Source organism: Didymosphaeria variabile (genome assembly GCF_027946475.1).
Source record: "Didymosphaeria variabile strain IMI 356815 chromosome Unknown scaffold_2, whole genome shotgun sequence".
Lineage (NCBI taxonomy): Eukaryota > Fungi > Ascomycota > Dothideomycetes > Pleosporales > Didymosphaeriaceae > Didymosphaeria > Didymosphaeria variabile.
The window spans coordinates 3,314,518-3,337,620 of record NW_026611621.1 but is presented as its reverse complement, the minus strand read 5'-3'; the positions used below and the strand labels follow the sequence as shown (position 1 = coordinate 3,337,620).

Here is a 23,103-nt window from a genome sequence, read left to right as displayed (position 1 = left end):
ATGGAAAGGAATAAGAAAGAAGGAAGGCAGGGAAAGTGTCGAGCGACAAGGAGGGGTACAATTGCCCTACGCCTAAAGCAGCAAGCAGCGCGCGTCCGGATGTCCACGGTGCTTCCATCAACCATCATGACAATTGAATTATAGTCGCACAGTTGCTCTTGTGGCATCCTTAACGATCTGCTAAGCTACATAGGTGGTCTCAGCCTGTAGCTCCTCGTTCCGACTTCCAAATGATCCGTACGATTCCAGCAACGCGCATGCGCGAAGGCACGCGGGTCCTCTAGAGCGAGTGGCTCCAGGATTCAGAGCGACGTCTATATGAGTACGTTCTCGTCGATGTGTTGGACTACTGCAATGCGGCCTCCGTACTGGACTTGTTTCGCGTATCGTGCGCAGCAGACTCGCAATATCGGGGTAATTCTGGAGGCACCCGCGCACCGCAAGCCAGCGCTGTGGGCATACGGCCACTGTCTGTGTCTTCGGGGACCGCAATAAGCGGCTGGCGCTTCACGATGTACTTCGCCTTCTATGACCACCACGAACTCTTGTCCGCCGTCTTGAGCTTGGCCTACTATCACACGTGCCTTGACATGTATGCATCAAAATGGAGGATATCGAACATCTCTTCAATATGATTGCTATTGCAAACATCGTTACCTGTAGCCCTAAACATGAACCCATAGGTGTCGAGTCTTTCTTCACGCCTTGAGTCCCACTCTTAGGCTGAGTAATCGCACTCCGAGCAGATTGCCATTATTTGACACTCTAGGAAGCAATAATGCCTCACCCAGCGTATAGAGAGCGGTCACCAAGCGTATACGTTGTGAGATTCTCTATGTACGTTATACTATGTCCACTATCCGCCACAATACACACTACGAATAGAAGTCGGTCTACCCAACTATGTCCCGTGGTACACCGACACCCGCGAACACCTCTAGACTCATTATGTATTTCCAAAAACCCCCCCGTTATCTCAACATATGACCTCAAATTTCCTACTTTCTAATGGCTGCGGCATCACCCCTGCATCAATGAGCGCGAAAGCGTCCCATTCATGTGCACTCTCGGTTTTGAAGTTCCACCACACCCACCCATTCGCCCTCGTCTCAAATGCCCCCATCTGCGCCTCAATATACTTCCTCGTCTGGTCCTTGTACTCTTGAGGCCACTTGGAGATGTCGTTCTGCCACTTGCAATCCCCAACCTTGGTCGAGCCGGGATACGTCCCATCGTATCGGGCCCCGATGCCGAGGCCGTTCAGGTACTTCGCGCAGTCGGTCATTGCGCCCGTCCATTCACCCACGACGGTCCACTTGTCGGCGCCGGAGTAGCTGCCGGAGGCAGAGCAAACAGCAGAGACGTGGGCATCGGGAGAGAGCGCGACGAGGGCGTCGGTGAAGACTTGGTATTCATGGTGGTCCATTACGACGTTTTGCGCGTTGTTATCGGATGGGGTCAGAAAGCCGTTCCAGTTTGATGTGGGGAGGAAACCGTCGTGCAGGACGATGGGGGTGTCCGACGTCTCTCTCAACCTCCCAAAGCCGTCCCGGAAGAATTGGCGGACGGTACCTTCATCTAATTTAGGGATTAAAGGCTCGTTGAGGAGCTCGATGCCCACGATCACGTCTTGGTATTCCGGTTGGGCGTACTTGGTTGAGATAGTGGAGAAGATTTCCAGGGTCTGTTGGACTGTGTCGCCGGTTGTCCAAGTCGGAGCGGAGATGCGTTCGCCGGAGTTGTCGAAGCCATTTTGGGACCCTGGAGCACCGTGGAGGTCTATCATTACTTTCAGGCCGAGGCCTCGGGCCCAGTCGATGGCGGCATCGACTGTGGACAGAGTCAGCGTGTGCTACGCGAGCGAGGAGGGAGATGACATCGTCTTTTCGCACTGGGGAGTCACATACTGTAAGGTGCGGCGCCCTTGACATACGGCGAGTCCAGTGTATCATACGCCCAATACCCAATCGGTATCCTCACAAGATTGAATCCTGAATCCTTGATCTTCTGGAAGTCTTCAAACGTAACCCAAGAATCCCAGTGCTCTTGCAGAATCTTAAGTGCAGCAGCCTTCCCAAGCTTTTGACCTAGAGTAAACTCATCGAGGATATCGCTGCGACCGAGTTTATCAAAGAGAGATGGCGTTATCCAAGGCTCCAGAACGAGCCATCCGCCGATATTTACACCTTTTACTTTCTCGGACCCCCAAGCGAAGGCGACGCCACGTTTGGAGCTAGATCTGGTTAGCTGTCTGTTACGAGAGGGATCTTGTTCTGTGGTGCGGAGGGGGCGCGTGTGACACTCTGCTCCTGCTCCAAACAGGCTTGCGCAAGCACATTCTACGCGCATGTGCTTACGGATAACTAAGAAAACACTCACGCAGGAGCCGCCGCCGCAAACCCACAAGCCAGGGCCGCAGCCAGCACGCGCTTCAAAAGCATAACGTAACGATAGAGTCTGCTCGAATAACAAGTATTTTGAAGGAAGAAGTGTGCGGTTGCACAATGCACTGTTGAAGAATGAAGAATGCGTCCCTTGCGTGGGGTATAGACCAGACAAAAGCGCCGGATGTGGCAACGTCGACCAAGCTGAGCAACCAGAAGTATTCGATGTCCGTTAAGATGCCTTTTAAGATGATAGCAAGGATCGCAGCAAGTAAGATACCCCGTCGAGCAAGGCAGATGGCCAGTAGGAGAAGCGAGCGTGGCCCTAGGGTAAGGATATATATTGTGCGGCGAAAACTCAGAACATGGAAAGAACGAGTGACAACACACACTTCGCGACCAAGAAGAACTACGATGAGGTAAGAACGAAGGACCGAGTACGGAGGCTGACGGAGCTTTTAAGAGTCGCAGTGGACTTATCCACTTTGCTGTTCTCGACCGTCCGTCACAGTCTCAGATCTTGGACCCTGCAGACCTTCTCACTCGGTTAAAAGAAGGGATGGCTACATCATGCATGCACGGCCGCGGTGCTAAACTAGGTATTCTCGCCATGCTCGATTTGGAGGTGAGCGAACAGGGGAATCTGCTAGCCTCGCCGGTGGCTGGTTCAGCATCTGAAACATGTCGTGTTTGTGCATGGCGTTGCCGGCAAGTTCTTGGATAAACCCGGGAGAGGAGAGCTGGTCGCGATACGAAAGATAGGGGGACGCGGTGTGCAACATGCGAGGCCGCTTGTGGTGTGTAGGTAGTTGGGAGTGGCGTTGCGACGGTCGGGTAATAGTACAAGATCGGTACGCCTATCGCAACCTCACGGCGGGCTAGAACATGTGAAAGACTGTACGATCGACACTGTTTTGTGGGAACAACGTCGAATTCGAGCTGTCTGATCATAAATGCTGCTCATGCTGCAAAGTCGATCGCTAGTCCTGCTGAAGAGCGTATGCAGCTTCTTTCGCTTCACAGGCACACCCACACCATCCCAGCTGCGCGCTCTTCTACTTACGATACGAAGTCTTATTATTTGAACTTGTCCCTCAACAAAGAAACAAAAATCTCATAAACCCGAGGGACTCGTCGCACTTCGTGGAAACTGTACTCCTACCGCACAATGGCTAGATACCAGTGTTGCGTCATATGCGAAGTTCATTGGAAGGGGAGGGCGCCTGTTATAATTAGGTGTGGCGCCGATCAACGTGGTAGCTATTTTGGGGTTCGTAGGGCTGTAGCTTCACACATGGCTTGGGGTGCTGAACAGCTAAAGTAGTTCGAGATAGAAGACTGGATGGTAAATTAATATGAGATGATAATGATTACTACACCCTTTTACTTATTCGTCTTTCACTAAAAAAAAAAAATGGATCGCTGCAGGCCTTTTATCTTGCATTTGCCTCCTTTGCACTGCTATATCAAGAACCTGTGGGTATTGTCTCTCGTTATAGACGGTTCGCGCCGAGTGGCGGACCCATGTGGTTGACCCATGTGGTTGACCCATGTGGTTGACCCATGTGGTTGACCCATGTGGTTGACCCATGTGGTTGACGGCCATTGCCGTTGTGTTTGAGCTCCACACTGCTCTTAGAAACTCGGTTTCGCACCCAGGACGACGACGCATCTCATGTTGATGGTGGGCAAAAGCAGCTAGAAAGACTCACGCCCTTCGCCTTTTTGTCCCGCTCGCTGTAGAGCCATTGGCCCTCCTTGCCTCATCACCACTGGCTGTTACCTCATCATCGTTCATGTATTCCCTCCCCGCTCCAGGACTCCGCCGTCTGAACTGTCCAGCTCCAACGGCCACAATCTCATCCTCGCTGTCGCTTGCCTCAATATCTAGCAACACAGGCATTCTAAACTCGCCAGGTTCATGTTGAGCGTTGGTCTTGACAGGGTCAACAGTTAGCACATCGACCTCTTCATCTTCCTGATCGAGCCTCCGCTTGTGCAGCTCCTCTAGTGGTTGGATATCAAACTCGTCCTCCTTTTCAATGTACTCCACGTTCTCCTCGACCTCAACGAAGTCCGGTGCGAGCGCAGACCAGCGCTGAGGTTGTAAAATGGACCACAGCCAGACGCGACCAGAGTCGACGCCGATAGCGGCAACAAAAGGCCGGAAAGGATGCCACTCTAACACAGACAGTTCTTCCTTGGTTCCCTCCAAGATCTTCACAAGGCTGCCTTGGCCGCGTTCCCAGATGTAAACGTGGTGATTCATGTACGTTGTCGCTGCGACGTAATCACCAGCTGAACTGAAGGTGACTGCATTCCAAGACAATCGTTGGACTAGATCTTGGAATTTGTGTTGGACTTTGAGCTCCAGCATGTCGAAGTCGAGCTTTGGATCGCAAAGATCAGGAAGAAGGAATGTCCGGATGATCCTATCGCTGGAATTCAACACAACATCGCGGCCTGACTGCGTCATGCGTATCAGGACGATGAGTGAGTTCGTGACTCTGTATGAGTATAGTGTGTCGTACGTTCTCGCATCAATTATGTTTAACCAGCCCTTGTTCGTGCCTGTGAGGATGTGTTCGCCGGAGGGAGTGAATACGGTTACGGTCGTCGTCTGTTTGGCGTCCTGTGCTGCCTGTTTCTCGGTGGCCTTCTCACGTCCAGTCTGCGAGCGGCGGGGGACGGTGGGAAGCGTGTGCTTGACGGGAACTTCTGCAGATATGTCCACGAGTACAGGCTGGTCTTCGAACAGAGCAGCTGCGAAGATCATGCTGCGCGGTGTTAGCCGTCATACATGATATCGTCGGGATACCGTACTGATTTTTCGGGTGCAGCTCTGCGATGAAGATGGCCGACTGGAAGCGGACGGTGCGCACGCGCGACCCATCCTTGAGGTCCCACAGCACGCATTTCCAGTCCTGGCCGGCGCTGAGCAGGAAGCGGTCGTTGGTGGACCAGCTCAGAGATTGGATCTGGCGCGTGTGGCCGCGCAGCTTGCGGGCGACGCCGTTGGTCTCAATGTCGAAGACGACGACAATGCCGTCGTGCTGGCGGCGTTAGCCGTAAGCCCCATGCTGATTGATACTGCTGCCTACCCGGCCAGAGGCTAACAAGTCGCCGCGGTGACTGAAACGGATCGACGTCGAGTGGCCGCTGCCTACACGCGGGGTGAGTCAGTCACGGTGACGATGAGAGGCATGATGATATTGGGGGACTCACGCAGACGGCCGGTGATGACCTCGGGGCAATCCTGCGCGAGGATAAAGGGATCAACCAGCGACAGGTTCATGGCTGCGGGCTGGAGCGTAGAGGGTAGCGCGCGCGTTCAATTTGCTGCACATCTTGCGTCTGCGCGCTCCATGCCTTCGTGATCGCGATCTTGGAGAGGCCCGCGCGTGCTGCGATTGACAGCCACACAGCTAGGGCTGTAGTGGTGCGCCGTTGTGCGATTCTGGCGCTAGATGCAACAGGTATAGCGCGGCTTGGCTCCTTTGTTCGCCGCTTCCTCTTGTTCTGCTCTGCGGCCTGAAACGCCTCTCGCTCCTGCACTCCCCCCCTTCAACACCACCACCCCATCTATCCCGACCGCTGTGGTGCCTGCGAGCGCGTCAAACATCTCGCCGCACCCGTCTGCGCTCCCGCCACTGCGCAAATTTTCCGCGCTGCCTGCTGCAGCGACGCGTGACCGATAGCGAGCCCACGACCCGCTCAGCCTTTGTCCGCAGGCTGTATTCTTCGACCGCATCACACCGCGCGCATCGGCGCATCAGCGATACTATACCTACCCGTGGCATACCCTTCTACGTACATTTAGACACTTTTTTTTGCAACCGAGGAGGCGCCAGCCCCGGCGTGGCCACCGCGGCCGTTCCCTCACTCACGGCTCGCCCTGCAGCCCGCGCTCACCGGTGACACGGTATAGCCAGCTCTCTACGCTCTCTGCGTACGTCAACTGCGAATCGCCGCACTTAACCTACACATCCGCCATTATGCCTCCGGGAGCCCCCGTCGTCTCGAAGTGCCCGCTGCGCACTATCAAGGAGATTCAGTTCGGGCTGCTCTCACCCGAGGAGATCAAGTCCATGAGTGTCGTTCACATCCTCTACCCTGAGACCATGGACGAAGAAAAGCAGCAGGCTCGTGTCCAAGGTCTTAATGATAGCCGGCTTGGAAGCATCGATCGCAGTTTTGTCTGTGGCACATGCCAGGAAGACATGCAGACCTGCCCAGGGCATTTTGGCCACATTGAGTTGGCCGTGCCCGTGTTCCATGTTGGTGAGTATCTTACGATCGTCATCTCATAAAGCTTTGTCTGACTTTGTTCAGGTTTTGTTGTGAAGATCAAAAAGCTACTCGAGACAGTGTGCCACAACTGTGGTCTAATCTTGGCTGACTTCGTAAGTCTTCCCTGATGGAAGACGAACATCGCGGCCTAGTGGAGTGCTTTGGCTAACCTCAGCACTAGAATCACCCAGATTGGAATACCGCTATCAAGATCAAGGACCCCAAAAAGCGCTTTGACATGATCTGGCGACTTTCCAAGGGGCGGAAGAACTGCGAGAACAACCCAGCGGACTCAGCTGATAAGAACCCGAAGCAGCCCCACGGTGGTTGTGGTAACCGGATGCCCGATTCTATCAAGAAGGAGGGTATGAAGTTGACTGCCTCGTACAAGCCGCGGAAAGACGAGGAAGAGAGCAAAGACACCGAGAAGAAGGAAATCAGACCGCAAGATGCGCTCAACACATTCCGACACCTCAGCGACAACACACTCGGTCTGCTCGGCCTGAATGTCGACTATGCCCGCCCTGAGTGGATGATCCTCACCGTGCTTCCCGTGCCCCCGCCTCCAGTCCGTCCTAGTATTTCGGTAGATGGCACTGGCCAAGGTGCGCGTGGTGAAGACGATCTGACCTACAAATTGGGCGACATTATCCGTGCCAACAGCAACGTGAAGAAGGCGCATGCAGAAGGTGCTGCGCAGCACGCTATACAGGAGTACGAGCAGCTACTGCAATATCACATTGCGACTTACATGGACAATGACGCGAACGGTGTACCCCAGGCGATGCAAAAGTCTGGTCGCCCGCTTAAAACCATTCGTGGCCGCTTAAAGGGCAAGGAGGGTCGTCTACGAGGCAACTTGATGGGCAAGCGTGTAGACTTTTCGGCTCGCACTGTCATCACGGGCGATCCCAATTTGTCGTTGGATCAGGTTGGCGTGCCGCGCTCAATTGCTAGGACTTTGACGTATCCCGAAACTGTAACCAAGTTCAACATCGGCAAATTGTCGCAGCTGGTGCGCAACGGCCCTACCAACCATCCCGGAGCCAATTTCGTCATCAAATCCGACGGTGTACGCCTTGATCTCAAACACAACAAAAACCTGAGCGAGTTGCAATTGGCATATGGCTGGAAGGTTGAACGTCATATCAACGACGACGATGTCATCATCTTCAACCGACAGCCATCTCTGCACAAGGAATCCATGATGGGCCATCGTGTCAAGGTCATGCCATATTCGACTTTCCGCTTGAATCTGTCCGTCACGTCACCCTACAATGCTGATTTCGATGGTGACGAGATGAACCTGCACGTACCGCAGAGCGATGAAACGCGCGCTGAGGTTAAGAATCTGTGCATGGTTCCGCTACAAATCGTCTCACCTCAGGGAAATAAACCACTCATGGGTATTGTGCAAGATACCTTGTGTGGTATCTTCAAGATGACTCACACAGATGTCTTCCTCACCCGAGAGCAAGTCATGCCTCTCATGATGTGGGTACCAGACTGGGATGGCCTTCTTCCTCCTCCGGCTATTCTGAGACCGAAACCTCGTTGGACCGGTAAGCAGATCATCAGCTTCGCGTTCAAGGACGACCTCAACCTCGTGCAATCGAGTGATTCTGCGGATGATAAGTTCAACGATTTTAGCGGTAAATCTGTCATTGTCCATGGAGGTGAAGTGGTAATGGGCCAAATTGTCAAGAAGCAAGTCGGCGCTTCTCCTGGTGGTGTCGTCCACATAGTATACAACGAACACGGCCCGCAGGCAGCGGTGGACTTCTTCAATGCTGCGCAGCGCATCGTCGCCTACTGGTTCCTTCACAATGGATTCAGTATCGGTGTTGGAGATGCTGTCCCCGACAAGGCTACGTCCGATAAGATTGTGGAGGCTGTAAACAAAGCCAAGGCTGAAGTCGCAGAGGTTCTGAAGCTCGCAACTTCGGACAAACTAGAACCGAACCCTGGTATGACTCTACGAGGCACATTCGAAGCCAAAGCACAGAAAGCTCTCAATGAAGGACGTGAGGCTGGTGGTACTGCAGCCAAGGACAACCTGAAGCCCTTCAACAACGTCGTCCAAACAGTCACTTCTGGTTCCAAGGGTTCGAACGTCAACATCGCCCAGATGGTGTCCCTTGTCGGTCAACAGGCCGTCGAAGGTAATCGTATTCCCTTCGGATTCAAATACCGCACGCTTCCACATTTTACAAAGGACGATTACTCCCCCGAATCGCGAGGGTTCATTGAGAACTCTTATCTACGTGGACTTACTCCGACTGAGTTCTTCTTCCACGCCATGGCCGGTCGTGAGGGTCTCATTGACACTGCAGTCAAGACCGCAGAAACTGGTTACATCCAGCGTCGTTTGGTCAAAGCACTTGAAGACGTCATGGTCAAGTATGACGGCACTGTTCGTAATTCCATGGGTGACATTGTCGAATTTGTTTACGGTGAAGACGGTCTCGACGGTGCAAAGGTCGAGAAACAGACCATTGACACGGTGCCACTTTCTCGAAAGAAGTTTGAAAATGACTACAGGATGGATGTGATGAGTGACAAGCCACCTATCCCTGCCGATGTGCTGGAGGTTGCCAACGAGATCCAAGGCGATACTGAGGTTGGCCAATACCTGGATGAAGAATTCGCTCAGCTTGAAGAGGATCGCAAATTCTTGCGACAGGGAATGAAGACCGATAAGAAGGAAGTCTACCTACCTCTCCACATCAGCCGCATTGTGGACAATGCCAAGACTCGATTCGCGATCAAGAATTCTCAACGAAGTGATCTCCACCCGATAGAGGTTATCAATGGTGTCCGCGACCTGCTCGAGAAGCTCATCGTCATTCGAGGTGACGATCTGCTCACTTTGGAGGCCCAGAAGAGCGCTACTATGCTCTTCAAATGTCTTCTGCGGTCTCGTTTAGCCTTCAAGCGCCTGGTCACCCAGGATCACTTGAATAAGCTCGCCTTCAATCACATCATTGGCGAAATTGCGGATCGCTTCCTGAGGGCTGCCGTTCACCCTGGAGAAATGGTGGGTGTGATTGCAGCCCAATCCATCGGAGAACCTGCAACACAGATGACTCTGAATACCTTCCATTTTGCTGGTGTGTCTTCTAAGAATGTCACTCTTGGTGTTCCTCGCCTGAAAGAAATCCTCAACATTGCCGCCAACATCAAGACGCCCAGTATGTTGATCAAGCAGAGCCACCCGCAACATTCGCAACAGACTGCGAAGGAACTTCGAAGCCGGATCGAACATACAACTCTTCGATCGTTGACGCACTCTGTTGAGTTATATTATGACCCTGATCCAAGGATTACATTGATCGAGGCCGATCAAGATTTGCTCGAAACAGCTTTCTTGGTTGATGACGAAGACACGGCGTCACAGTCCAAATGGCTGCTTCGTATTGTTCTGGACCGGAAGCATCTGCTGGATAAAAACCTCGATATACGGGAAGTATCTGCAAGGATCCAAGAAGAATTTGCTCCCAACATCGCTGTCATCACAGCAGATCCCAACGATGACGAGCAGGTGTTGCGCGTACGGTTTAAATGGGATCAACATCTCAGGAAAGACGAGGACGACGAAGAAGACCGGGATGAACGATGGATGCGCAAGCTCGCCGTTCATTTGTTGGACGATGTTACGCTGCGCGGAGTCAAGGGCATCGAGCGTGCCTTTATCCGTACCGAGCAGAAGGTTTTCGAACAAGAGGACGAGTCTCTGATTCTAAAGAAGGATGATGATCGCTGCGTGGAATGGGTCTTGGATACCACAGGTATCGCCCTGGCCGAGGTGCTGTCCGTAGAGGGCGTAGACGCATCTAGCTCTTACTCCAACTCGTTCATCGAGGTTCTCGGCGTTCTCGGTATCGAAGCTGCGCGGGCTGGTCTCTTGAAGGAACTGTCGAACGTCTTGGAGTTTGACGGTTCGTACGTCAACCATCGTCACATGGCTATTCTCGTCGACATCATGACCCAACGTGGTCTCCTCATGGCCATCACGCGCCACGGCATTAATCGCGGTGACACTGGCGCACTCATGCGCTGCTCCTTCGAAGAGACGGTAGAGATCCTGCTCGAAGCCGCTGGCTACGGTGAGCTGGACGACTGCCGCGGTGTGTCCGAAAATATCATGCTTGGCCAGCTTGCACCAATGGGCACAGGAGAGTTCGAGGTTGTCATGGATAGCCAAATGTTGCTCACTATGGTCGAGGACAACTCTCGTATGCGCACCGGTGCCACTGGAAACTATTATGACAACGGCGCTGCAACTCCTTACGATCTTGGCTCTCCAACTTACGAAGGCGGCATGAGTGGTCCGTCTTACAGCGCGGAGTTCTCGCCTCTGGCAGCTCCAGAAGGGAACTTTGGTGGTATGAGCGAGTACGCTCCGCAGTACGGTGACGGTGGTTTCAGCCCGTATGCTGGAACTCGCAGCCCTGGCATGGCAGGCGCTATGAGTCCCTTCAGCGGTGGCGCAAGCCCCTCTTCGCCATCCTTCTCTCCATCCTCCCCTCAGTACTCGCCCACGTCTCCAGGCATGACCAGTCCACGTTTTGGCGCCACCTCCCCCGGCTACAACCCCACGAGCCCGTACTCGCCCACTTCGCCTCAATTCTCGCCGACGTCACCTGGAGGATTCTCTCCGACGTCTCCAAGCTACTCGCCTACATCCCCGGGATACTCGCCTACGTCTCCGCAATGGAGCCCTACCTCGCCTGCGCAAGCTGCCGCTCGTAGCGCCACCTCTCCGGGTGGCGGCTGGAGCCCCACATCTCCACAATATAGTCCAACCTCTCCAATGTACAGCCCGACGAGCCCACAGTTCAACAGCGGTGACAGGCGTTCGCCTGCTTCACCAACGTCGCCTTCGTACAGCCCGACAAGCCCCATGGGCCAGTACAGTCCGACATCACCCAAATACTCTCCCACCTCGCCGACGTCTCCGCAGTACTCGCCGACGTCGCCCAAGTACTCTCCAACGTAAGTCACAGGTCATAGTTGTATAATCCCCATCAAGGCAACGGAATACTAACGATCAACAGTTCGCCTCAGCAGTGATTTACACACTCGTGAATATTTTTCATGTAAGCAGGTTCTTGCCTCGCTTTGTACAAAATTTGTCCTTTTCGCTCTTTTGAACGTGAAGGCTGACATCGGTGATGGGTAGCGCCGATCCGAACAAGTCTGCCTAGTCCGTTCAATTTGCACACAGCACGGCCACCACCAGTCACGATCGCGTCACGGCGTCGGCGTACCTTTAACTAGGCCCACGTCTACACCAACACGCACGACTGATGCAGCTGGCCTCTTCGATTATCTAATGTTTTGTTTCTACGATGTACAACAAACGAGCGACTTGTGCTTCGACAGCACACTAAGCCCCAAACCGCAAAAAGATGTCCCTATCCCGTCTGCATTACATACACGAACCACCATATCCGGGGGTTCACGGCGTCCTGTTTTTTGATTTGGTATTTGACGATGGGGCACGACCCTTCTGCACAAAATGCGAGGCGTCCAGGGCATGGTTGGGCTTTCTTTCACATTTCGAAATTCTCTGTTATTCAGTGTTTCTGCGTTTTAGATTGGCTGTGTGGCCCGCTAAATTGCGCGATTGGGGCCTAAGGGTTGCCAGTGAGGGTTTAGAAAATTTGCGCTGGATTGGTGATACCTATGTGAACGGTCAGGCTTGGGCAATGGATGGTTGATGAGTCAGATAGATAATATCGAAATTGACATGGTTTGTCGCAACGTGTGAGCCTAGCTGCAATTTGTGACTCAAAGGCCTTTGACGTAGTTTGCGAACTACATTCGCGCTTCTTCGTCCAAACAACCCAAATACACCTGCATCCAGACGTCATACCAGACAGCTGAAAAGACTCATTATGAGTACCGTAGTCCGGTCAATGCTAGCGCTTATACCCCGAACCAACGAGGTGGACGACGCATACTAATCTTACTTCAGCTCCTACTCAATCGTATGAAAGTTTAGCACACTAGCCATACAATCGGTCACTACATAGTTCTGTACATCCTGAGCGACCAAGCCACTACCACCAAGACCAAAGTCTCAATCATGTCATCTACCTCATGCCATTCCACCATCGTCCTTGATCCCAATGCGCCCTCACCTGCAGGAGATGCTAGTCGCAACCCCTTCGCCAGCAACAACCATGGTGAATCATTCAACAAGAAAGTAGAGGAAGCGCTACGACACTGGCGCGTCCCTGGACTCGCTCTCGCAATCGTAGACCACCACACCGTAATCTCTCACGGCTACGGTTCCTCACGTGTGGGGAGCGACGCGCCAGATGTGACGCCTGCCACGATCTTCGATATTGCGAGTATGAGCAAGAGTTTTACGGCGAGTAGTATGGCGCTTTTAGTGCAGGATGAAGAAGATGAAACGCTCAAAGAGGTCAAATGGGAAACGCCTGTGAGCAGATTGGATCCGGACTTGAGGTTTAAAGACGAGGAAAAGACGAGGAGCATTAGTGTGGAGGATATATTGAGCCATCGGACGGGATTACAGGGACATGAGGAGAGTGTAAGAGGTGTTAATCACCCTCATGCAGATACGCTAGCGAGCGTGGTTAGGAATATGAGAAACCTACCCTTCGCCTATCCCCTCCGCACAAAGTACGAATACAACAACCTCCTCTACAGTTGCGCTGCGCATTTGGTGGAGAGACTCTCTGGCTCGTCCTTCCCCTCTTACCTCGAGACGAATTTCTGGGACAAACTTAACATGAGCCGCACATGGCTAGGTCCGGATAACGTTCCCTCCTCCGAAGCACAACACATGGCGTTGGGGTCGATTTATTCGACTAAGAAGAAGATTATGTTGCAGCTACCGCATATTCCCGAGCCCGAGGGTTTCGGCGCGGGAAGTATTCAGTCGAACGTGGAAGACGTGGCGCGCTGGATTCACGCGCAAATTTACCGCCTCCCACCCCTCTCTTCCCAGTCCTACGACGACCTACGCGCGCCGCGCATCCTGCAGGACGTCCCTATCGAAGGACAGCGCGGCATGTCGCCCTCGTTCTACTGCCTTGGGTGGGAAGTGAGTTGGTATCATGGCTACGAGATCGTACGGCATGATGGGAGCTGGGCGGGCTTCGTATCTATCATGCTGTATCTCCCCGAGAAAGAATGGGGTGTCGTACTTTTGGGGAACAGTGAAGATGCGTCTCCGGTGGAGACGGAGATTCTCTTCCACCTCATAGACACGCTCCTGCAAGTTCCTGACGAGAAGAGGTTTGACTGGCGCGCACACTATGATAAGAAGATGCAAGAGTGGGCGCACGTCAAGACGAAAGACGAGCTTTTCCCCGAACTGGACGAGCACAAAGACGATGAACCGCACGAGGACCCCGCGTTGCAAACACTCACCGGCAAGTACACGAACAAGGGGTATCACGAGATTGAGCTCGCGTTCAACGCGGGTAAGAAGCAGCTGCAAGTTGATTGTTCGGACCGGTCGTACTCCTTCATCTGGGTCATCAAAGAGCGCGCGTATGGGTACTGGTATGTATGCGAGAACATTGACCCTGCGAGCGAGGAGAAGAGGACATTCAAGTGTACGTTCGAAGTCGATGGTGGTGGGCAGGCGAAGAAATTCGGGGTGGATTTGTATGCGGAGACAGGAGACCTGATATGGTTTGACAAGGTGGAAGCGTGAGGTGGGTTAGATTTGACGAGGATATAGACTATTCAGACGAGGAATTGAAATGTGATAATGACAGAAGCAGGACCCTTTGCGCGTTGACTCGCCATAACATTCAATTCTTGCATATCTCCATTTTTATTAAGCATCTGAGCCAGAACGAACAACGTCGGAAGCTAGCGTTCCGAGCAGGACGCGCACTGAGTACCGATCTGGTTAAAGGAGTACGTTAAATTGCCAATTCTGAATCCACAAACTGTACTGAATGTACGCACACTTTCCTCGCCATTGATTCTGTTGGAAACATGTGGATACAAAACGGAATGTGAAAAAGGAAATGGTCGGATGTGAGATACTAAGCTTGTCTCCAGTTGTGAAGACAGAACATGTGATAGGGACCGCACTCTGATCGCCACAGGATCGTATGCGCGTTCAAGGCCCCAAAAAAGTCTATACTTCCGGTGAATCGTGCGGACGATGTTGGTCCTGGCAAACTTCATGCGGGGGAAAGTATTCGGATAAGTCTGCTTCGGTCTGGAGTGCCATATTAGACCGCCTCTTTCTCTTCGGCAGAAGGTATTCGGATATGACCCACATCGCCACGAACAGTGGAACACCCACGCCAATTATTGCCTTTGCGCTTTTGGAAAGGCCAGCTTCTGACGAGCCACTCGAGGTAGTTCCTGCAACCCTTTCGGTCTCTTGAGGGCCATTAGCTCTGGTTTGGGCTGTTCTTCACGCAGCTCGGCAGTACGGTTGAGATCGCATTTGGTGTGGCATTCCTAGTATTGATTGGCTGCCCATACATATACAGTAGTCCGATTGCACATACTTTGTCCGGCTAGAGAACAATCTAAAGAAGCTAAGGTATACTACCTAAAGGCGCCATATTGGCAGACCTGGTGTTCACGACAATACCTTTGCAGTGGACAGTGATGGAGTCTGACGAACCATACTGGAACGGCTGCTAGAAAATTCCTAGAAACTAGTCACATTAGTCCTGTAATTTTGGTAGACTCTGAAAACTTACGCAGAAAAGTCGTGACGTTAGACGGTTGAGTCACAAGACCAATACATGCGAAAGTTCCCGAAGGTTCTCATACTGACATGAAGATCTTCTTTTCTCTGAAGGTCCTCAACTGAACGTAGTTCGAGGATGCGAAGAGGAAAACGAGTTGTTTTCCATGGAAAACAAACCCATACAAGCAGATAAAGATGGGCACGGTGTACGCAAGCGCAGTCACGGATGTTTTCCTGGCAGCCCGCCGGACACTTGTGCCACATGCACCGCGCCGCACACGTACATACGTGTTTCACCGCCATTACCCGTACGTTCCCGTTGGACCGAGTGTCCGAACTGCTGATGTGAAACTTGAACTGTCTAAGATGTCGATTCCACGCAGTTGTGGCTGGGTCTGTAGAAAGCCTATCGAGTAATCGTATACCACGCCAACGTGCCCTTGAATGCACAGCCGCTCGTATTGCTGGCATGCACCGACACGGTCGCCGTCCATTGGTTTATCAAATCAAACTAGGAAGACTGAAGTATAGACAATGACGCTGCTGGTGCGGTATATTCTCAGGAAACATGATGTTTGGTGATGCCTAGGGGACCCCATTCTATGAGGTGTCAAAGCAAACTTCCGGACCTTGCGAAGGCGACGAGCTATAGTAAACCTGCCGGGGCCTCGCTAGAAGATATCTGGTTGTAGCATAGCAGTCTAGTACTGGTATGTTGCACAGCCACCCGCATGCGGAGCGGGATGATTTAAATGGATGCGTAGACGTCATGCACCTAGAGGGCCAAAAAATTGTGGGAAAGTGCGAGAGAGTACGGTCGACTGCTCGTTGAAGAAAATGATGCCAAAGGGAACCTGGGAAATATGAAAAGGACGAAAAGGCAGTGGCAAATAGCGCGGTGAAGAAATTGAGGATGCAATCCTGGTGTTCCTTTTCGCTCGCCGGCTCATACATGATGAGTAGGAAGACAGCAGCGATGGAAAAAGGCAACGGCAGAAGGAGAGCAAGTACAATCGTTTCGCTGGGGACGCGATTAGGTTGGTCAGGCAGATTGACTGGACATGGCGAGGATGCGCTAGAAGCCGTTGCAACGGTGCTGCATTAGCATCCTCCAGATAGCGAACCAAGTGGGCCGTATGTAAGGCGTCGCAGGGCGCAAGTTCACCAGCTAATCCAAATCCTGGTCAATTTTTACTTGAACACCTATATTTGTAGAAGTACTGATCCTATCCAGCACAGATGCTGTGCTGTAGGAAGCTTGACATATGATACAGCTTGTTTGAATAGCTTTTTGAGCCCAGAATAAGTCAGCCATTTTGCGCCGTGACATGATGCGCCGCTCCCACCTATCATTCGTCTTCGTGAACTTTATCCTCAATCCCCAAAAAGCGTGAGCATCCCAATCTAACAACTGAACATGTGCACCAAACAAGCGAAACTCACGCGCTTCGCATCTCGATATCCTCCTCCTCGACCTGGCCAATCTTCCTCTTGTTGGGCGTGACGCTTCCCTCGTCGTCTGCATCGTCACCCTCGGTCCACTCTACGACCTCCCACTCCACCTTGACGCTGCCGTCGCGCGATGTGTGTCCGCCTCGCTGCTGCTTGAAATGTCCCAGAGCGGTATTCTTGACGATCTCCTCGAACCATGGTGCTCCACGCAGCTGCTGATCTGATCGGGCCACGGCTTGTGTCGATCGCGAGGGCCCGGCGGTAATTGCATCCTCGTCGCTGCTCTCTCCTCCCGGCAGGTATCCCAGCTCACCAAGCAGAGCCTGGTCCTCGTCCAGCAGACTGCCGACCGTAAGGCAGATGTGCTCAGCATCCTCCCTGGTGCGCTCGTGCCATGATGTGAGTTGGGTGCCGCAGTATCCGCAAAACTGGCGGCGCGAATTGGAAGCAAAGGGCGAGACGAAGGTGCGCTGGATGCTCGTCCGTTCCTCGTCGGGGAACTGTGCGAAGGTAGCGCTAGTGTACCAATTGAGAGGCACACGCAGCCAAAGGGTGAGTGGGTTAGCGGAATGGTGTCCTGGTTGGGTCAGCTATTGTATATGGAGGGGCTGTAAGACTGCATGCGCAACGAATGACGTGATGCAAAGATGGCAACGAAGAGCACTCCTACAGCAAAGGCAAGGACTCACTTGAAGCTGAAGTGTTGTCGTATCTCAGCTCGGCCAGCTGCGTTTGCTGCTGAGGTATCTCGACGACGTAGCGGTTGCGCCCGCATGCACAGGAGCCGTGGAGTGTTTGCGCGGCCATGCTGCGGCCAACGAGCGGTGGTGTGAAGTGAAACGGATGGTACGAGGGCCGGCGGCGGTGGTGTAGCGCGAGTCAAGGCGGCGGTGGTGAAGTAGCAAGCTTTGTTTCTGTGTGTTTGTGGTGTTTTCGAGGAAATTCGATGCAGCAGTTGCGCCCGTGAATCGCAATTCGGCAGGTGCGCCATGATTGGCCAGTGCGGCCGGGGCGCTCCTGGTCGTTGCTGTTGCTCGAACCACGGCCGACGTCACCGCGACAACGGACCAGCTCCTCTTCTAGAACATTCCCAGAACCATCGCGAAAGCGCGTACACAGTAGATGGAATCAGCCAAGTACGGAGAGGCATTGCGTTGTCGCTGATACATGCTGCCGATGTATCCGAATGTCCGTCCGCAGGAGAGAGGAAATCCAGGCGCATGGAGGTCGCGATAGCTCTTATAAGAGCGGAAAGCACTAATACAAGTGAAGGCGAGGTTAGTATCCACCAGTCCACCAGGAGGAGGCGAGACACGAAGTCAAAAACCCAGAGACACTCGACAGGCAAGGCAAGAGCCAACAAGTTGGGTACATAAGCGCCATTCATCATTTTATCATGATTATGTGTAGTACACGAAGGTTTCTGATGATGTCGGCCGTGGAAATCGCTCAGAGGTATTGATCCTTTCGTTCACCATTTTAAAAGCTAAAAGCAAGAGTAATCTTTTGCTATCTTCATAGCCATGGAATTTTTGTCCATGTCTTATTACCACTTTCTTCCCTAAGAGTGCGCCCGGAATGAGCAACAAGTTTATTATGTCAGTGTCTACATTATTAAGCAACGTGGTCGAGTTTACCTTTGTGTTGGAAACAGCACGCCGTATAAAGGTCCTGACTTCATAATAAGTGCGGCAGCAAGCATTGAAAGAGACGGCTAGAAACTGCACGCCTTGCGATAGGCCTCAATGAGCTGCTTGACCTCTGGTGTATTGGCAGCTAGAAGCTCGCCTATCTCTTCGCGTACCTCTGGGAGGCCTTCCTCTACAAAAGCCTGCATTCGCGCAAGCTTGTCCACCCTGGCCAACTTGATTTCTGCCACCAAGACCTGCTGGTTCTTATGGTATCCAGCGAGTAGCTTCGCATTCTGTCTTGCGCTTTCCGCCTATCGCGAATCGGAGACCGAGATGATAGTCCCTCTGGATGGCGTTCTTCTTCAAACTGTCCTGGAGAACAGCGCATAGTCCGTTGACGAAAGAGTGCTTCAAATGTTGCTGGGCGACGTGGCGAGTGTTTTCGTAAATGCTTGCAAGGTGACGCGCTGGTGCTTTGTACTCTCCGCGAACGGGTTGAGACTGGCAAAAGTGGCATCGCCGTTCAGGTTCAGGAAGGAAGGCTAAGGGGTTGGATCGCGCAGATAACTGATCAGGCCCTTCAAGATCTCACAGAAGCGACATTGCGGACCGTCACAGCTGTGAATGGGGTGATTGAGGGACGTCGCCATGACTATTCAAGGAATCGGAGTCAACCTTCGGTGGAATAGAATAAAAGGGAACTCTTAACTCTAACGTCAAGGTCTTCTGAAGGCCTTGAGAAGGTGCAGCGGGGTTGCGAGAGTGGACACAGGAGTGAGAAGCAGGACTAGTCCGTGCTACTCTTCAAGACAAGCATTCGCATGGCACGCTAGTCAAACCAAGAGCAGTGTGGTGTGGCAGGAGCTTTGACTACAGGAATGTCCCGACAAGATCCGTGTTGGTAGACTGTTCCATGTCGACCCTGCCTCTCGACGGACTTATAAGATTGTGAAAAGCTCTAAAATTGAGTCGGCTCTGCGGTTACAAGTAATAGCATACTGGTCAACACTGAAACCAAAACCTTTCCAGGAATCAAGTTGCCTTCTCACCCGAAACTGATAACAGTATCGTATAGTCAGTGCTCCTCGCTTGAAAAGGTGTTGCAGAAGGAGCAAGCAGGCCGTTAGACTAACACGACGCGCAATCGAGACGTGGGAAGGCTTCCTCATCGCAGTGAGCTTTACGCCGAAAGTAGGCTTCTGGCAACATCATTTTCATGTTCGAGCTTAACGTGCCTGCGATAGACGAACTTAAAGGGCGGTTCCGAACGTGTTGATCACCATCTGCAAATTATCGTACACCAAATTGACGGTTGATATGGTGTCACAGCTGCTGTTGCTAAGCCCTTTCGCTGCGCATCTGTTCGATGAGCTTGCTCGACCGATCATTTCCACGTGTACACACCTCGGTCCAATTTCGCTTCTCGCTTGACTGTTTCTAGGCTCTGGGCTAATTTGAATAGGAGGTTCTCCTCGCGTCCTTCGATTTGTACTAGTGCGTCTACCCAGCGTATTGTATGGGGCTTTCGCTGTCTTCCTCATTGCAGCGATAGTCGCCACAGCAGATGCGCCATTTTGGAAGTCGAGCTCCAGTACGCTTTTGCATATGACTTATGAAGCCAATGGCGAGGCGTGGTCGACTCTGGTTCGAACACAAGCAACAGAAGGAAAAACGAGACTTAATCAGGACGGGATCTTGTCGCATCTAGTGGAGCCATCCAAAGGGGCTCACTCGAAGCGATAAGCTAGGAAGGTAGTCACCGACTTCATACATTCAATTCCATAAACAAACCCTTACGTATCCGGAGAACTTCGTCGACGTTAGTCGTGAGTCGCAAACCTGCTCGTGGGCACGGTAGTGCCTGCGCCGTAGTCTCAAAGAAGAAGACAAGCGAGACGAAGTACACAAACCACGCGAGTACAACGTTGCTCGCGAAAGATGTCGTGCAGTAGACCCGATCCTGCGCGCTTCGTATCGTTTCTCGGGTCTGTGGATTGGACCTCACCTCTCACTCCTGCTGACCTAAAGATCAAGACTGTGCATCGATTTCTACGAAGATAATCCTATGAAGTGCTGTAGGTATCGCGATCACAGGAGGATTGATTCTTGAAGGACGACAGTAAGAACGAGAAGGACATCGGATCGTGGACCGTGAGCATGCGGCGTCACAGGTAGACTAATGGGCAGGGATACAAAGCCGGGCGGTTGGATCAGCGCGATGATTGGGCGCGGATCGCGGATAGATGATCGACATGTCTTTTTTTGGGGATTGGGGACGCGACCACCAGATTACTATGTATAATACTATAATGAGACGAAGATCTTAATCATTTGCGCAACAGAAATCGCCGGGTATTACGTCGGGGTCGCGACACAAGGTCGAAGAGTCTTCACATCGTGCTGGGATGACAGTGGGGCATGGGTGGGTTTGTCTTGTCCAGTTCTGGGAACCTCTCTGAGATAATGCCCTCGTGGTGGGCGTGGCTTAATGAATTGATTCTTGCATTCGCTCTGGGCGTTAACAAGGGTGGAGCTCGGTCGTATGTCCGGCATTGTTGGCATCGAAGACCAGAATCTTTACATGCCATCGACGGGCACTGTCAGGCGGACTTCCCTAGAATGATCCGAAAGCCAACGCTGCAACATGCACATGTTCGATGAAGTGCCGAGGAAGCAGCACGTTTCTCCATCTGTAGCCCACGGCTGCTCGGCAATTCGAGAATCCTAGGAAGGCACAGTCAATGTTGGATGCTTCAGGGAGGTCCATGCAATCAGCTGAGAAGGTTTTGGCGAGCCAACTGTTGCAGCGGCGAGGCAAATTCTTGCTGTGATAGCAGACGTTGGGTTGACATGGCCCATTGGCAAAGTGACGTGCGACCGTCCCATGCTAGTACGGACGGTCGTGTTAGCGTACCAAAGAATGACATTCACGCGACCACCTCAACCCTCAGGTCGCCATGATTCCTCGGTCGCGCTTTACCGGCCACGCTTTACCGGCCACAGCCTCGTTGCGGCCAAGTTCTTGATCGCTTTTGCGAGCGTGAGGACTACGTATAAAACGGTGTGGAAGTCAACGATGGGCGGCCTTACGCGTTAGCTACTCAATGACGATCAATGGGCTTGAGGAATGAATGCGTTGGCGAGGCAGATTCTATGCAACAATACGCACGAGTGCGGCAGAGGCTTTGCAAAGTCAGAAACGACACTTGAAACATGGAGGCTCAAGTTGGTGGTGGAGCAGGCGGCGCTTAAGTGCACGAGGCGAATATACACTTAGAGATGCACAGACGGTATCGGGCTAGCGTGGTGATGGTATTTCCAGAACCAGTCAAAAGGTTCCTATCCCTACCAGGACTTCATCAAGGTATTTTTATAACGCTCTCTGATCGGGGAGTTGATACGCCCGTAGCGGCGTTTGCGGCGCGTGTCGCGGCAAAGCCACACCATGACAGCCTTATGATATCGTATCTTAGAATGTCCTTTGTAAGTTATCCAGCACAGTGGGCGAACTACGATGTCGGTACAAAGCAGGATACATGACCCGCTATGGTGGTGGCGGTCGTAATTGCGACGGCTTACGGCGCAGCTCTCTACGCCCCTAGTGTCTTCTCTTCTGTTGTCTTCCGAGCGTATCGGCAGATGTTTTCAACCAGAGGACTATGCTTACAAGTCGACATGGACCATATGTTCGCGGCCTAGTAGCGTAGGCTAGAGGTTCGATCCTTCCGAGGTGATGGCGCTGGTGCTGGTGGCCTTACATGGCCGCAGCCGTGTTGGCGAGTGCTTCGTAGAAGAGTGTTGTGCACAATGTCTCGAAGCTTTGACTGCGATCGAAAGGAAGTGTAATCTCTAGAGTGAATCTGAAGGATTCGTTGTAGGTTGTGGCCTGCTGGAAGCCTTTCATGGGTTGGTCAGGGGGGCTTTCGCCAAAGGTATGTCCCAAATACGCGCCCACCATCCTAGCCTGACATTAGTGCGCTGTAGGCTTGCAACTATACAGGTCCTTCAGAAAGAAGGGCATGGATGTAAAGTAGCTGCACGGCGATGGGATAGCAAGATCGGCGACCAGACATGGCGGAGCAGCATAGCAGTCGTGGAGGAAGAGCCCGCGGGCAAATGCACGATATAGTGAAGCATGCTTCAACCAGAAGCCGTCAATGCGATCTCCACGAGTTTGCTCGAGATCGTATCCCGCGATATGAAGAGGTCGACGCTGTCAGTGTTCTCTGATCAAGTTATGAGTGGTGTCGATGGCAACTCTCGAACAACGCACGAAGTAGAGGTCACTGACGCAAAGCTTCAAGGTGAGGCTGGCCGGCCCTTGGAAGCACGAGACAGACCGGCAGGGAGCGTGCTGTGTCCTGAATTGGGACTTTGACGCGGATAATCCTGCGCGTTAGAGGCACAGTTCGTGGTCGAGGACCGCCACTTGTCCCAATTGATAAAATTCGTAACACATTGGACCGTCGGAGAGAATGGCCGGCAATAGACGACGTGGGGTTCATATCACATCTTCACGCTCGAGGTGTGACGACTGCGGGATGATGGCTTCCGGTGACGAGGCACTGGACCCTAGTAGCGATTCCTAGGTACGCCGGTGCGGTGTTAGCGAGAGATGTCGCCGTTGCAGTGGCCTTTGTCGATC

The 23,103-nt window shown here is 52.6% G+C and overlaps 4 protein-coding genes across 4 annotated transcripts; 2 read left to right on the top strand and 2 right to left on the bottom strand.

The window, feature by feature from the left end:
• Positions 1–976: 976 nt before the first annotated feature.
• SWD1 (chromatin binding protein) lies at positions 977–5,679 on the bottom strand (the record flags this gene model as incomplete). Its single annotated transcript, XM_056211605.1, has 6 exons — positions 977–1,830; positions 1,908–2,233; positions 4,097–5,161; positions 5,208–5,437; positions 5,486–5,547; positions 5,610–5,679. The coding sequence occupies 6 exons, from the start codon at positions 5,677–5,679 to the stop codon at positions 977–979; spliced, it is 2,607 nt and encodes an 868-aa protein (XP_056075078.1).
• Positions 5,680–6,379: 700 nt separating this feature from the next.
• On the top strand, positions 6,380–11,673 carry RPO21 (DNA-directed RNA polymerase II core subunit rpo21; the record flags this gene model as incomplete). The annotated part of the gene is made up of 3 exons (XM_056211604.1): positions 6,380–6,665; positions 6,717–6,787; positions 6,856–11,673. 3 exons carry the CDS (start codon positions 6,380–6,382, stop codon positions 11,671–11,673), a joined length of 5,175 nt encoding a protein of 1,724 aa, XP_056075077.1.
• A 901-nt stretch (positions 11,674–12,574) lies between these two features.
• Positions 12,575–14,370, top strand: N0V89_002797 (uncharacterized protein; the record flags this gene model as incomplete). Its single annotated transcript, XM_056211603.1, has 2 exons — positions 12,575–12,578; positions 12,713–14,370. 2 exons carry the CDS (start codon positions 12,575–12,577, stop codon positions 14,368–14,370), a joined length of 1,662 nt encoding a protein of 553 aa, XP_056075076.1.
• Positions 14,371–16,814: 2,444 nt separating this feature from the next.
• Positions 16,815–17,634, bottom strand: N0V89_002796 (uncharacterized protein; the record flags this gene model as incomplete). The annotated part of the gene is made up of 2 exons (XM_056211602.1): positions 16,815–17,404; positions 17,517–17,634. 2 exons carry the CDS (start codon positions 17,632–17,634, stop codon positions 16,815–16,817), a joined length of 708 nt encoding a protein of 235 aa, XP_056075075.1.
• Between the last annotated feature and the right edge of the window lie 5,469 nt (positions 17,635–23,103).